This window comes from Seriola lalandi, unplaced genomic scaffold (genome assembly GCF_002814215.2).
Source record: "Seriola lalandi dorsalis isolate HSWRI2012SDOR001 ecotype SW California unplaced genomic scaffold, Sedor1 jcf7180002054358, whole genome shotgun sequence".
Lineage (NCBI taxonomy): Eukaryota > Metazoa > Chordata > Actinopteri > Carangiformes > Carangidae > Seriola > Seriola lalandi.
In genome coordinates this window covers 265,449-280,860 of record NW_019524911.1, presented here as the reverse complement: position 1 = coordinate 280,860, position 15,412 = coordinate 265,449, and the positions used below count along the sequence as shown (strand labels likewise).

Genomic DNA, 15,412 nt, shown 5'->3' with positions numbered 1-15,412 from the left:
CACACACACACCCACACACCCACCCCCCCGAAAACACTGTAAACACTGATTCATGGTTCAGTTCAGCTGTTGAGCTTTGACTCAAACACACACTCAGTGAAGTTGTGTGTAGGTCAGTGTAACACACTCAGATCTGTGGCTCTTTGTTTCAGTGCAGTCGACTGATTCTCTCTCTCTCACACACACACACACACACACACACACAGTACAGGACTGGAACAGCTTGTTCAGATTCTGTTTGGAGCTCCACTTGCTCACAGTTTTAAAGGGCCATGCCACCATTTCAGCTGGTAGTGTACTTCAAACACTGTTGAGATTATAGAGGGTGAAGTCTAAATCAAAACAGGTCGTTACAGATATTTAATATTTAATATTTAATTTTTAAATATTTAAATATTTAAAAACTGACGCCTGGAAACACAACTTCATTGTTAAAGTTTCACAAGCCAACGTGTCTCAGCGTCCTCCCTCTCACTGGTTTCTCTCTCTCTCTGTCTCGTTTTGTCTCAGGTGGACTTTCCCACCTCGTCGTTCGAGGTTCGCTTCAGTACCCCTCCTCCAGCAGACTTCTGTCCTCAGTACGACTTCTCCAGACTGGACACCATCAGTCAAATCCAGCTGCAGGACGTCCTGCACAAGAAGGCCTTCTTCTGGTCAGAGAAATGCACACTGACACACACACACACAAATACACTTGATTAATACTGATAGTATTGTTGATAAACATGAGAAATGGACGAAGACACTGTTGATAAATAAAATAAGCAGATGTGACTGCATCTATTTTGGGATTATCCACAGCTGCAGTAACACTAACATGTTTTAATGGAATAAATACTAAATAAATAAATACGAATAAAAAGAAGAGAAAAGTCTCAAAAAACTAAAGTAGTCATAATTAATGAAACACACAATTAGATAGATATGATACCTAAATAAACTATGATATATTAACAAGAAAAACATTAATACCTCTCCCAGAATTAAGGTATTAGGTGTCCAAAAAATAAATACATTTCTATATATTTTAATATATTCTGAGTATGTAATTGAAGGCAGGCTTTTTCAGTGGATACCGATTTATTTCACTTTATATTTGATTGCTTATTCATTTCTTAAATTGCCAACTAATTAATTTAACATAAGGAGAGATATTTTTCATTTGATATGTGTTTATTATTATTTGTCATCACATTTTATTTAATTTAATACATTTCTCTATTAAATTGTCTGTTTTACTCATATAAATCATGACTCATCCAATCTTCCGTACTGCACCAGTGGACAAATCCCATCATACAACTCAGTTCAAAAAACTGGAACTCAAACCATTTTCAGTCGCATCTTAAAAAGTGTTTAGTAGTGAAACATCTCAGTTTGTAAAAGCAGCAGCCAGTGTCGCCTCTGACTCTTCGCTCACACTAATCAAACCTGTGGCGTGAGGTTACACACAGTCCAGATGGTTTTTCCCTCTGGTTCACCTCTGGGATGTAAAATGTTTTCAACCTGCGGAACATTTTGGTGTCTTCATCCAGAAATCAGAAACAATCTGAGGATCTGATCCGGGATCAGAGATCAGGTCCAAGTGTGTGAGCCAACAGAAACAGGAGCTACATAGATTTACCTCCTGTGAGGTCTCTGCTGCAGCAGTTAGCAGGTTTCCAGACCTGCAGTGAGAGCGCTACAGTCTCTCTGGGTCTCATAAATGTTTGGCCAAACCCAAAAGCTCTGGGCGTCTGAAACATGTATCTCCATTCTGTCCTATCAAACATTTTCCCATCGTTGAGTGAGATAGCTGCTGTTAGGAGTCCCACACGAACCACATAATATTTAGGAGGCATCTCACATTATCAGAAGAATTTCCATGTTTAATAAAAACCCACTGAAATCCTGTGTAAACTGTGTGTGTTGCACCTGTGCAGGTTGACGACGGAGGATGAGCGCCTGCTGTGGGAGAAGAAGGCCTTCTGTCAGGCTGAGAGTGCGGCGCTGCCTCTGGTTCTGGCCAGCGCCCCCTGCTGGGAGTGGGCCTGTCTGCCCGACATCTACGCCCTGCTGAGACAGTGGGCATGCCTGGGCCACCTGGACGCCCTGGGACTCCTCCACGCCTCGTACGTCCCTGCTCACCGAGACTCACCCACTCATCTGAAGGTCTGAGCGCCTTAGTGACATCATCATGTGTGTTGCAGGTTCCCGGACCAGGAGCTGAGAAGGACGGCTGTCCAGTGGATGGACTCCATCTCAGACCCAGAGCTGCTGGACTTCCTGCCTCAGCTGGTCCAGGTAACGTGATGACAGGGTGTGTGAACACCTGCAGCAGGTGTGATGTTTGATGTCGTCGTCTTTGGGGGCAGCACTCATCCGGTTGAAGTAATAATAAGTACCATTTTTCTGCTTCCTGTTGTATCTGAATACTGGTGTTAAATGAGACAGGTGAAGGTCAGACAGGTGTTTACTTGCCTCCCCGTTTCCCGAGCTGCTCCTGTTTTAATTTGCTGTTGATAAAAACTCAGACCTTCCTGTTGTGTACGTCCAGTAACAGAGTCTTGTCATGGAAAACACTTTCTGTCATTAACATTTTCTGATGAACTTGCTCTTTGCTATTTTTTAAAATCAACACTTCCTGCACAGGTATTTCACATTTCATCCAACCTGTTCTTGTTCTTCCTGACTGTTATTTGTGACTGAGGCACAGTTTGTGTGTGTTCACTGATCTTATTGTATTTGGCAGGAACGACCTGCTGTGCACATTTCTGGTGGCTATTATGTGTCTGTAGCGCCTCCCTGTGGGTCAGAGCTGGAAGTGCAGAATGACTTGTCACCTGACCAGCTCTGTTGTTTGTCTTAATTTAATCTTAGTTCTGTCCATTCTTTCCCACAGTTTAACACATATTCCAGTCTACTTACCTCTTTACTAAGATTTACCTCCACGTCCAAAAGTATGTGGACAGTGCTGCCTTCGTACGTCAGTATCAGCTCATTTGAAAATAACTGTTTAGCTGCAAACAGTGAAACTCAACACTTCCTTTTAGGTGTTTCACTTTAAAGGTGCTTTTAGTGTGAAACATCTGTTCAGGAAGTGTAGAGAGTCACATAATATAACAGCTAATTAGAGTTAGTTCATCAGTTAATGAGTTGTTTGTAGCGCAGGTGTGATGTGACTCTGCTGAACTGTGGAAATAAACATTACACTGAGTGTAAACTCCACAGTAACACCAATGGACACAGCTGTTAGCCAATGATTAAACACCTGCAATACATATAAAATATAATTGAACTTTGTGGTTTTGGCTTCTCAGATAGAAACTGACTGGACTCGTAGTGTCTCTGTTTCAGAACTGATCCTGTCTCTGTCTCTTTGTCACAGGCTCTGAAGTACGAGTGTTACCTGGACAGCTCTTTGGTTCGCTTCCTCCTACGGAGAGCCATCGGGGACGTTCGCATCGCTCACTACCTCTTCTGGTCAGCTACAGTCTGATTTATTGATCACACAGAGTTATCAGATCAGGTCTGGACCTCTGTCCTGCTTCCAGACCTCTTTCGTTTTCTTTCTCCTAGATAAACAACAACATCCGGTGTGATAATCAAACTGAGCATTTTAAATTGCTTAAAGCTCATTGTGCTGTTTATTAACATGCTACCAGTTAATGTTAATCCATCTGGTTCATAAGAGGTTAACTCGTTATGCAGAATTAGCAGACACAGACTGATTGTCTCTGTCTCAGAGGGACAAACTGTAGGACAGGTTCTGGATCCAGGATCTGGGTTAGTCTGGTTTAGTTAAGTTGAGCCTTGGTTGTGTCTGTCTCCGTCTCTCAGGCTGCTGAAGGACAACCTGCAGGACAGTCAGTTCAGCGCTCGGTATCAGCACCTTCTGGCCGCTCTGCTCTGCTGCGTCGGCCGAGGTCTCCGGGACGAGTTCGACCGTCAGTGCTGGCTCGTCTCCATCCTCGCCAAGGTGGCTCACAAAGTGCGAGATGCCACGCCGTCCAGCAGACAGGTGGGGAGGACACGGCGGATAATGACATCAAGAGTTACTTAGTCTGGAAAAAGTTTGACCTTTCTGTGAGCGTCACGGACGTGAGAGACATGAATCTTGTTTGTGTTTGTGTGTTACAGTCCATCCTCAGAGAGGGTCTGGAGGAGATGAAGCAGTTCTTCTCCATGAACAGCAGCTGTAGACTTCCTCTCAACCCGGCGCTGCTGGTCACAGGAATCAACATCCAGGTACAGAACGAGACAAGAGACGAACAGTGTCCATCTGTCTGTCTATTCATCCTGTGGGTGGCGCTACAGGAAAGGTCATAGGGTCATTAAAGGGTCCGTCCTCTTTAGAGCAGGAAGGAGATCAGGAATCGTATTCCTGTGACGTCTGGAGGCTTAAAGTAGCTCATAGCTGTCTGATGTCAAAGAAACTGATGTTTGTGTCGGTCCTGACTTTGGGGCCGGCCAGGTTCTGGTCTGAAAGTGATTCACAGAGTCTTTCAGCTTTTAAAGCAGCTTCTCAGTCAGAGACCTGCTCACAGTCAGTCAGCTGCTGCAGGAAATCAGGCTCATACATATTAAGATGACAAGGATCCAGTCAGGCCAAGTCCACATTTAAGGAATCCACTCCAGACATGTTCAAGACATTGCTTTGAATACTAACGTGTTTCTGATGCTTTTCATCATTTCTTCCTCCCCCCTGCATCAAGTCGAGAATCTCTGAAAATGTAAATAGTTTTCTGTTCAGGTTGGAGAGGGAGGGCGTGACAAACTGACCTCGGATCAGATTCAGACTGAAAAGATATTTGGTCCCAGGTTTGTTACAGAATCAGAGGAAACTCTTGGTGAGAAACCTGCGGAGCCTCCTGGGACTTTCAGTAAGAGAGATAAGATGCTTTGGTAAAACGACGCCTGAACATTTACTGACAGTGGGAGCAGGAGTGGCCTGTTAGGATTAGGACAAGTAGTGGGCAGCTCTCAAGTGAGTGGTGAGAGAGAGAACTGAACCTACTCTGATATCTGACGTTGCTCCGTCTTTCAGTCGACACTGAGACAATAAGAGTTAAATTCCTGTGAACTCAGAGCTGAGGTCTCACGCTCTCCTGTCTTTCACAGTCATGTTCCTTCTTCAACTCCAACGCTGTCCCTCTCAAACTGTCCTTCCAAAACCTGGACCCTCTGGGAGACCACATCAACGTCATCTTCAAGGTAACATCTGATTATTTTTTTTTTACCTGAATCTGAAGACACAGGTGATCAGATCTCCCTCCCGCCCGGACCCGCCATATTTAGACTGTGTGTGTGTCTCTGTGTAGTCAGGAGACGACCTGCGGCAGGACATGCTGACTCTGCAGATGATCCGCATCATGAACAAGATCTGGATCCAGGAGGGTCTCGACATGAGGATGGTCATCTTCAAATGCTTCTCCACTGGCAGAGGGCGAGGTGAGGTCACTCCAGGTGTATACTACAGGAGGACAGGTGTATACTACAGGAGGACAGGTGTATACTAAAGGAAGACAGGAGGACAGGTGTATACTACAGGAGGACAGGTGTATACTACAGGAGGACAGGTGTATACTACAGGAGGACAGGTGTATACTACAGGAGGACAGGTGTATACTACAGGAGGACAGGTGTATACTACAGGAGGACAGGTGTAAACTACAGGAGGACAGGTGTATACTACAGGAGGACAGGTGTTTACAGCAGGAGGACAGATGTAAACTACAATAGGACAGGTGTATACTACAGGAGGACAGGTGTATACTACAGGAGGACAGGTGTATACTACAGGAGGACAGGTGTATACTACAGGAGGACAGGTGTATACAACAGGAGGACAGGTGTATACCAAGAAGATTTTTTACCTGTGTTTCACCTGTTCATGGGTGTGATTGACAGGTGTAATTGACAGGTGTGTTGTTCCCTGTTCTCAGGTATGGTCGAGATGATTCCTCAAGCTGACACTCTGAGGAAGATCCAGGGGGAACACGGAGTCACTGGATCCTTCAAAGACCGTCCGCTGGCCGACTGGCTGCTGAAACACAACCCCACTGACGAGCAGTACGACAAGGTAACACACACACCTGTTCACACACCTTTTCACACACCTGGACACACACTTGTACACACACCTGTACAGACCCAGTCAGACAGTAAACTTAAACAAAAGGTGATGTGAAAATAATCTTCAAGTTAATCAATAATAATAATAATCGTTAGTTTCGGCCCTAATATCATGACCGAACTGACCTCTGACCCACCTGACCTGTGACCTCTGACCTCTGCATGTGATGACTGGTTATAAAATCAAACTAACTCCATGCATGTGAGTCTAAACTTCTGTCTGTGTCCAGGCGGTGGAGAACTTCATCTACTCGTGTGCCGGCTGCTGCGTGGCGACCTACATCCTGGGAATCTGCGACCGCCACAACGACAACATCATGCTGAAGACCAGCGGTCACATGTTCCACATCGACTTCGGGAAGTTCCTGGGACACGCGCAGATGTTCGGAAACATCAAACGGTGAGGGAACGGACTGATGTACCTGTGCTCAAAGTTAACTGGATCTTTTTTATCTGATAGTCTGGATTAGTTAAACATGTCATGTGACTCCGTGCAGGGACCGCGCCCCCTTCGTCTTCACCTCCGACATGGCGTACGTCATCAACGGAGGAGACAAACCGTCCAGTCGCTTCCACGACTTTGTGGATCTATGCTGCGAGGCCTACAACCTGATCAGGAAACACACACACCTGTTCCTCAACCTGCTGGGCCTGGTGGGTACAACACACACACACACACACACACACACACACACACACACACACACACACACACACACACACACACACTATTTTCAAACGTCATAAACCAAGAAGAAAAAATATTGAAAAACATGTAAATAATTAATTTCCTGTCGATTGACTAATGGACCAATCATTGTAGCTCTACACTGAAACTGAACTAGTAGCTGTGAGAAGCTCCTTTAACACTGTAATCATGTGATCCACTGATAATGTGATGATTATAGCTGTTGTGTGTGTGTGTGTGTGTGTGTGTGTGTGTGTGCGCAGATGTTGTCCTGTGGGATCCCTGAACTGTCGGACCTGGACGATCTGAAGTACGTCTACGACGCACTGAGACCTCATGAGTCTGAAGCCGACGCCACCATGTACTTCACCAGGTACATTATACACAGAGAAGCTCAGTTCATGAAAACTGTTTTATTGTCATGGAAACGTCATGGAAACGTCATGGAAACGTCATGGAAACGTCATGGAAACGTCATGGAGACATCGTGGAAAAATGTGCTTGGACCCTGTATTACACAAACACAGGAAAATCATCACAAAAACAAACAGGGACATAAATAACAACAAAAATAAATAGAATCATATATTAAACATCAATAGAAAGAAAAGGGAAATAAAGAAATATAATATGATATAACTCAGCAGATTGGTCCTTTAACCCTCCTCCCTCTCTGGCCTGTGCAGGCTGATCGAGTCCAGTCTGGGCAGCGTCGCCACCAAGCTCAACTTCTTCATCCACAATCTGGCCCAGATGAAGTTCGCCTCGTCGGAGGATCGTCCCACGCTGTCGTTTGCTCCCAGAATTCACACGGTGAAGAGCGACGGCCTCATCAGGAATCTGTACATCTGCAGACACATCCGCACCACCAACCCCAGCAAGGCATACGTGAGTCCAGCCGCAACTGAACTGAGCCCTTCATTGACTCACATTAAAGATGGTGGCAGATTAAAATTTAAAAAATGTGAATGTTTGGAAGGTGCGTCTCTCTCCTTATTGCATAAAAATAAAGTCAAAAATAACAGTGAGAGAAAGACATAGGCACAAACAGATGAGTCCAGCAGTTTGATGCATCTCTGGTTTTTAACTAATTAAATACAGTTGATTAAGGATTGTCAGTGTCAGTGATAAGAAATAAGGGAAATTGATGAAGTTATCACTCGTCTACAACAAAAAAACTGATCAATCTATCGTAGCGTTCGATGCTGTGTCAGAAAAACTGGGAAAATATCTGTAAATTTAGTCCAAGAAATTCGAAGCTGAGTCTTTATCAGTACAGGAACTCCAAAATAAATATTTTATTACACTCTAATGTCTTTTTAAATTCCATTCACTCTCCGAGAAGATAACAGAGTTTCCATGTGATGTTTAATCAGCTGCATTAAATCCTGAGGAAGAGATTTAATGATACAGTTCAGTTCTCTGGAAGACTCAGGAAAACCAAAACAAAGATGTCAGGAACATGTTTCATATTTGTGTGTGTGTGTGTGTGTGTGTGTGTGTGTGTGTGTGTGTGTGTGTGTGTGTGTGTGTATGTGTGTTTCAGGCCTTTGTGGTGAAGGTGGAGCGTGAAGGTCAGCAGGAAGTGCAGCTGGTTCAGAGGACGTTTGAAGAGTTTCATGAACTTCACAGTAAAATGAGACTTATCTTCCCCTCATCCAGACTGCCCAGGTACACACACACACACACACACACACACACACACACACACACACACACACACATGCACACAAGGTTAATATTATTGTGACATATTTTCTCATTGTTACCAATGATTCAGTTTTTACGAACACGTCACTTTATCTCATCAGGTCACAGACCTTGTCAACATATGATAAGTTGCATGTTGTTATAATATGAACAACACACGGTCTCCTCTTTGCCCCACCCCCAGCTTCCCGAGCCGTTTTGTGATTGGTCGGTCCCGAGGTGAGGCGACGGCTGATAGGAGGAAAGACGAGCTGAACGGTTACGTCTGGCACCTGATCCACGCCGGCCCGGAGGTGGCCCAGGTCAGTCACAGTCTGATCTCTGACCAATGGAGACTCTGGTTTCCTGGTTTATTTGGTTTCTCCCGCGAGGCAGATATGTAATAATATATAATAATATATAATAATATATAATCAAAAGAGGATGACAGCAGGTTAATGTGGCTCCTGCTCCTGTGAGGTTCATATTTTACAGTCAGCAGCACATAAATGTTTTTGTTGTTGTCGTCACATAAAAATCTTTTATCTCCTAAATGTTTTCAAGAGGTTTCAGTTCAGTTTACAGTGACTTTCAGAATAAAAGACAACAGACCAGTGTCTGTTTCCCACAGTCAGCGCCGACGTGTGTCACTCAATCATTAATAAATTCATGTATTTATTAAATGTAATTAAATAACATCATGAATGAATTTGCATTTGTTTAAATGTCCAGTAATGAAACATATCCTGCTTTTTTATTTATGACTTTCTGGCTTATCTATATGGGAAATAATCTTTCAGTTTAACTAGTTAAAGGTTTCAGTTTCTCTGTTTGTTTATGAAGCTCAGCGACGCTGAGGAATGATCAGAACACTGTGTTCATGTTCTCAACATCCACTCAAGTTTCATTTTCACACACACACACACACACACACACACAGACACACACGCACACACACACTGTGGGTGTGGATCCTTACTGCTGTATCAGGTCTGTCCAGGTTTAGAAACTTGGCAGGACGTCAACTCTCCCCCACGCACTGAAAATGAACATATGTTATTGTATTTTATTTGCATGTACAGTGTATTTCCATAAACATGATTAAGTATGACTTATTTTTTCACTTGGATGTGTAGCCCTGTTAATGTGTTGATATACATTAATTAAAGATTAATAATTTGAGAAAATTAATTTTTCCATAGAAAAACTTTATGACTTTATTACAGCAAGTAATTGTGTAGATGTCAAATTAAAAGTCTCATCTGTCACTTTGCATCAGGAGTTTCTGATCTGTGTTTTGAATATGTGAATAATGTGTGTGTTTATGTGTGTGTTTGTGTTACAGTGTGACCTGGTCTACACTTTCTTCCACCCACTGCCCAGAGACGAGAGACCAGGGACAACAGCAAGCAAACCAGCAGGTACACACACACACACACACACACACACACACACACACACACACACACACACACACACACACGACTGAAAACTGACCAATGAGAGTGGACGTTTAGTTTAATCTTTGATATTTTATAATGTTTTCTGTCCATCAATGTAAATGTAGATCTGCCATAATAACTGGCAGGAGCCTGTATCTTTAAATATATATATTAAAAAAAAAACTGATGTTATCAGCCTCTCCAGATGTTGCTGTGGTGCAGTTTTGATGTTAAACTGAAAAGAGTTCGAAGAAGAAGAGATTCACCTGTGTTGGTGCTGTTCAGGTGTTTGACTGTGGACAGAGCTTTCTGCTAAAACCAGCTGGACACAGATCAGTTTCACTGTGGACCTGGTGTTCACATTAGTTCTGTAACAGACCGGCTGCCGGTGTAAAGACAGTAACAATAAAGATACTTTCACTTTTTTTTGTGTTATCAGATTGTGAATCTGTCTAAGTGTGTGTGTGTCTCTGTAACTCTGAACACACTGACAGTGGGTGTGACATTAGATTAGATTATTAGATTAGCACTAATAGTGTGTGTGCACCTGATCCTGATTCATGACTGAAAAACTCTGTTAAAGTTCAACTGATCCACCCTTGTTAAAATAATACACACCTGACTCAGAGCACGCGCGCGCACACACACACACACACACACACACACACACACACACACACACACACACACACACACACACACATCAGGGTTAAAGTCCAGTGTGTTCCTGTCTGTATCAGATAAACAGTGTTCACTTCAAACACACTGAAGTGAGTTTATACGTCAGTGTGTTCCCACTGAGTCTTTGGTTGTACTGGTTACACTGGTTTTATGATTAGATAATAGAAATTATTAGAAGAGGAAACGTCTCTTCTTCTTCTGTGTGTCCTCTCTGTTAATAAGTAACTGTGCAGTAAAGACCGACTCCATGTGTGAACACAGTTTCAGGGCTGCAGTCAGGAGCAGGTCTGAGTGCAGGGACCTGGGTCTCATACAGACTCAGGTCAGTTTAATGAAGGAAATCAACTGTGTGTTTTTAGCTTTATATGTTCGATGACTTTTAATCAGCTTCCAATGTGTTTCTGTGTGTGTTGTGGATGTATTGTGTGTGTACTCTGTGTGTGTGTGTGTTGTGGATGTATTGTGTGTGTTGCAGAGATCTCGTGGTCTCCAGCTTCAGGGAAAGAGCTCGGTGAAGTCAAACTGTCCATCTCCTACAAGAACGACAAACTCTTCATCATGGTCATGCACATACGAGGACTGGTCAGTCTGACTCAGTGTGTGTGTCACGTGATGAGTGTTTATTGAGACGTGTTGGCAGGAGACAATAAACGCATACTTCTGTTTATTATTGATTTAGAACAGTTATTGATTAATCTGATGATCCATTTCCTGTTTGCTGATTTTACTGGAGCCCATCTGAGACTCATGAGTTCTCATACAGATGTTCTGATTGGCTGCTGTGAACCCAGCTGAATGTAGGTAGATTAACTTTCAGACAGACGTGAACACTGACGTGGATGTGTGTGTGGTCTGTGCAGCAGCCCCTGCAGGACGGGACAGACCCGGACCCCTACGTGAAGCTCTACCTCCTCCCCGACCCCCAGAAGACCAGCAAGAGGAAGACCAAGGCAGCACGACGCACCTGTAACCCCACCTACAACGAGATGGTACAAACTGATCCTGTCTTTATGATGTCTGACTTTATACCAAAGACACTGTTAATATTAAATATTTGTTGACCACACCCCCCATCCCTACAGCTGGTGTATGAGCGGATCCCTCGGGGGGACCTGGACCAGAGGGTGATCCACCTGCGGGTCCTGGGTGATGGGGCTTTCTGGGAGAACACCTTGCTGGGTGAGACCTTCATCCCCCTGAAGAAGCTGGTCCCGGGTCAGCACTGGGTAGACTGGCACCAGCTGGGCGCCGCTGGCTCTGACTCCGCCCACTGATGGACAGGAAACGGGAAGTGGCAGATGTAAAGGAAGAGAAGAAGAGAAGCAGTTGTCCTCACGAGGAGGACAAAGGAAAAAAAGGAAAAATCCTTTCAAAGTAAAAGCCATGTGGCTGATCCTCCCTCTGTGTGGGAGGGAGTTTAAGGTTAAAGGTCACTTCACTGACATCATCACGGTTCATTTCAAGCTGTTTGTTTAGTTTATAAACACAGGGAGAACTGACTCAATAACATTTTATTAGTAATTTATTGGATTAAAAAAATAATAAGTTAATTATTTTTCTGACACAGTCGGCTCCTAAAACATTTCAAATTCTCCTGATGTCAAGAAACAAACTGCCCAGTGAAGTCACTTCAAAGTTAATGAGTTAAACTAACAAAGTAGTTTTGAATTAAACTTGGCCTCTAATGTCACGTGTATATGTGAACTCTAAGCAGAACTTTCACTTTTACACTTTTTAACTTGAAAACACACAGTCACCGTTAGTTTTAAGACTTTTAAAGACATTTGAAGAATAAATTAAAAAAGGAAATGTCTTAATTTAAATGAAGAACTCTGTATGGACTCACTGCAGGCAGACAGACTGTCTGCGTCCCAGGCTTCATGAGATCAGAGGATGAAGGAAGCCGTCCGGTCTTCACATCGTCTGTCCCCCTGACATGATTTACCTATGAAGTGATTTCAGTGGCTCAGAGTGGCGTCCAGTTCGGATTCTGTTTATTTCTCTCTGTCTGCACATGTTGCTCAGATGTGAATGAAGTCGTAGATGTGGCAGGTGAAATCAACAGAAGCTCTAGAAGAAAAACAGATAAGTTAAAAATGACATGCTGGGAAACGCACGCTGGTCATGGATGAAGGTGGAGAAGGTGTTTATCTGCAGGGACGATGACGAACAAACAGCACATTAATGTTCAGAAGCTGGTTCACGTTTTACACGATTTCACTGTAAATGAAAAAAAAAACTTTTTTTTTTCTTTTGAAGATGAATGAAATTCTGCATCATACGAGAGAAACTCCATTTTCGGTCAGTTGAGTCATTTCCCTTAAGGAATTCCAGTGACATTTTTTCCTGCAGCTTTTTGTGTCCCGAGAATAAAAAGTTGAGTCAGTCAGAGCCGGAGAAAACACACAAAGTCTTGGTTGTGATTTCAGCACAAAGTATCAGAGAAGAAGAGTTTTACCTTTTTGTGTTTGTGTACATACAGAGTTTTAGCTTAAATGTTGCTAACAGGAAGTCGTGTTCATATCGAGTGGAGTGGATCCGACCGGTCTTCTGGTTGGTAGTCGCAGGATATTTTTTTATAGTGTGGATGTGGATTTGATTTTGAAGCTTTGAGGTGGATCTGTTCTGCATGAGAGCTTCGTAACGTCTGAGGGATAGATCCTGACAGGGGGACATGTTTTTCTGTTTGCCTTTAAGCTCGTCCCGCTCTGGTTTTTTTCCTCTCAGATCTTAATAATCTGCTCGGCCCCTCCGGCTGCTTGTTTCTACATTTTATTCCTTCTCTGCCTGTGATTTTGTACTTTTTGGGAAAGTTTTGTGGCCATTTTTAAACTGCCTCTCTGGGTTTTTAATGATCCAGGCTGCAGTGAATATTGAAGGGGAGCCAATTTATTTTCTGCAGGTTGTTTTTTGCGCTGTAGACGAGACAAACTGAGGGGACGAACCTGCAGGAAACAAACTCCACTGATCTGCTCTGTTCACCACTCTTCTCCAAATGCTAATGTCGACAATTCAGTCAAACTGGTTTCCTGAGATATTTTCAAGGACTTTGTCTTTACCTTTGACCCTAATGCTCCTAATTATCTGTTTGCTGCAGCTGAGGCTCAGCGCTTTGGTTTAAACCCATATTGAGAATATCAGGGCTGTAGCCATCTGATGACTGGGATGGTTGACTGACAGGCAGGCTGTCAGCTAACATGGTGCGTTACTGACTGAATCAAGTGACAGCCCTGTATGTCCTTCAAACACTGATGCAACATCCAGAGCGTGTGTGAGGTGAATCTTAGAGGCGGCGTGATCACATGAAGTCAAAGAAATTGCAGAAAGATGTGACTAAAGATCAGTCAGACAAACACACACAAACACCAACACACACACACGCTTCCAGAGAGTCTGCACAGGAGGCGTTTCAGTGCAGCTCACATCTGTCAGAACAGATACACTTTCATTGATCCAGCTGTCTGCACGGGCTCTGCAGCACACACACAAACACAACCTGAAATGTATTTTCACTCTTTGAGGCTATTTTCTTCCATTTCCTGTGTGTAACTACAGCGATTGTTTTGTTGGATCCTGTGAAAACACAGGTGACCTACACTCAGTACTGTACCTGAACACACCCTGACACAGATGACTGCAGCTGTTTCTGTTTCTCAGATGTACAGGCCTTTGTATGATGATTCATTCTAACAACCCCTGAACGTTTCATAGTTTTGTCCATAAGAGTGAAATAGTGTATATATTATACATTATATATTAGAGAAAACTGACCCTGGATCTGCCATGAATGATTCAGTCACATCCCTGCTCCTGTCACCAATCACAGCCTCTGATAAACTCTGTTTATAGTCAAAATATTCACCTGTAAACTGTCTGCTTACATGCTGGGATGCTCAGTGTGTCCAGTAGTCTGTATAATAAATACTAACCTGCAGTCGGAGCCCAACCTGTGGGTGTAACATTACTGTGAACCACAGCTCAGACCCTCAAACACCCGAAAACTCAGTTTTTGGTGCTTGGCAGATTTTAATGTACAATTGTGTGCCTTGTACAATAGCTTGGTTTTTGGCGTCTGGTAACAGGCTGCCTGTTCTACCTGTGTCGCAGTGACGCAGTCACTGTGACACAGCTAACATTTGTACAGTCACTACGTTAGCTGTTTAGGCGAATACCACTTTTGACTAAATATAGATTACACAAATAAAAAGTAACACCAAGGATATACAGTATATACAGATATTTATAAAAATGAATTTTAATTTCAGTTCAACGTTAATATTCAAAAGGATGCATTCAAATCAAGACCACACCCCAAACCTCTAAACTAACTCAGAAAAATGGATTTAGTCTTTAAAAACTGCAGTTTATGAAATGGAATTCAGTAAAAACTTGAATTGATGAGACTGAGCTTCCCGAAACGTTAAAACACATTTATCTGTGTGATGGAAAAGAGTGGTGTGCAGCAAAGTTCGTGAGTTTGAGTCCTGACCCCTGAGACTGCAGGGAGAGAATGTAAGTTCAAAATGAACTGGATCTTTATTTGTACTGGACATACTGAAGTTAATGAAAATGTGATTGGATTTTCCACTGCAGCATAGTCGGAGACACCGTTCTGATTTAGTTTCAAACATAGAAAGAAGCTGTTATTAATGTGTAACTTTAATTTTGGAACATGTTTTGTATTATTTGCACTAAAAATAAACTTGAATCGAAAAAAGTATACTGAGCTTCCTCTGAAACATGTTTTCTTTCATTCCTCTGTTTTCTGTTCTTTTCTTACTTTTCTTTGTCTTTGTCT

General features: G+C 43.1%; 1 protein-coding gene across 1 annotated transcript in view; it reads left to right on the top strand.

Annotated features, from left to right (window-relative positions):
* The window catches only part of pik3c2b (phosphatidylinositol-4-phosphate 3-kinase, catalytic subunit type 2 beta), a 40,480-nt gene extending 25,146 nt beyond the window's left edge, over positions 1–15,334 (top strand). Inside the window, exons 15-33 of the mRNA XM_023408255.2 lie at positions 511–653; positions 1,923–2,111; positions 2,190–2,283; positions 3,368–3,462; positions 3,820–4,000; positions 4,120–4,227; positions 5,101–5,193; positions 5,301–5,430; positions 5,925–6,061; positions 6,345–6,514; positions 6,612–6,768; positions 7,066–7,175; positions 7,489–7,690; positions 8,349–8,473; positions 8,697–8,814; positions 9,837–9,912; positions 11,090–11,196; positions 11,475–11,603; positions 11,697–15,334. Coding sequence (XP_023264023.1) covers positions 511–653; positions 1,923–2,111; positions 2,190–2,283; positions 3,368–3,462; positions 3,820–4,000; positions 4,120–4,227; positions 5,101–5,193; positions 5,301–5,430; positions 5,925–6,061; positions 6,345–6,514; positions 6,612–6,768; positions 7,066–7,175; positions 7,489–7,690; positions 8,349–8,473; positions 8,697–8,814; positions 9,837–9,912; positions 11,090–11,196; positions 11,475–11,603; positions 11,697–11,888 — 2,556 coding nt within the window. The 3' untranslated portion in view covers positions 11,889–15,334. The remainder of the gene's footprint in view (positions 1–510; positions 654–1,922; positions 2,112–2,189; positions 2,284–3,367; positions 3,463–3,819; positions 4,001–4,119; positions 4,228–5,100; positions 5,194–5,300; positions 5,431–5,924; positions 6,062–6,344; positions 6,515–6,611; positions 6,769–7,065; positions 7,176–7,488; positions 7,691–8,348; positions 8,474–8,696; positions 8,815–9,836; positions 9,913–11,089; positions 11,197–11,474; positions 11,604–11,696) is intronic.
* The last annotated feature ends 78 nt before the right edge of the window (positions 15,335–15,412 follow it).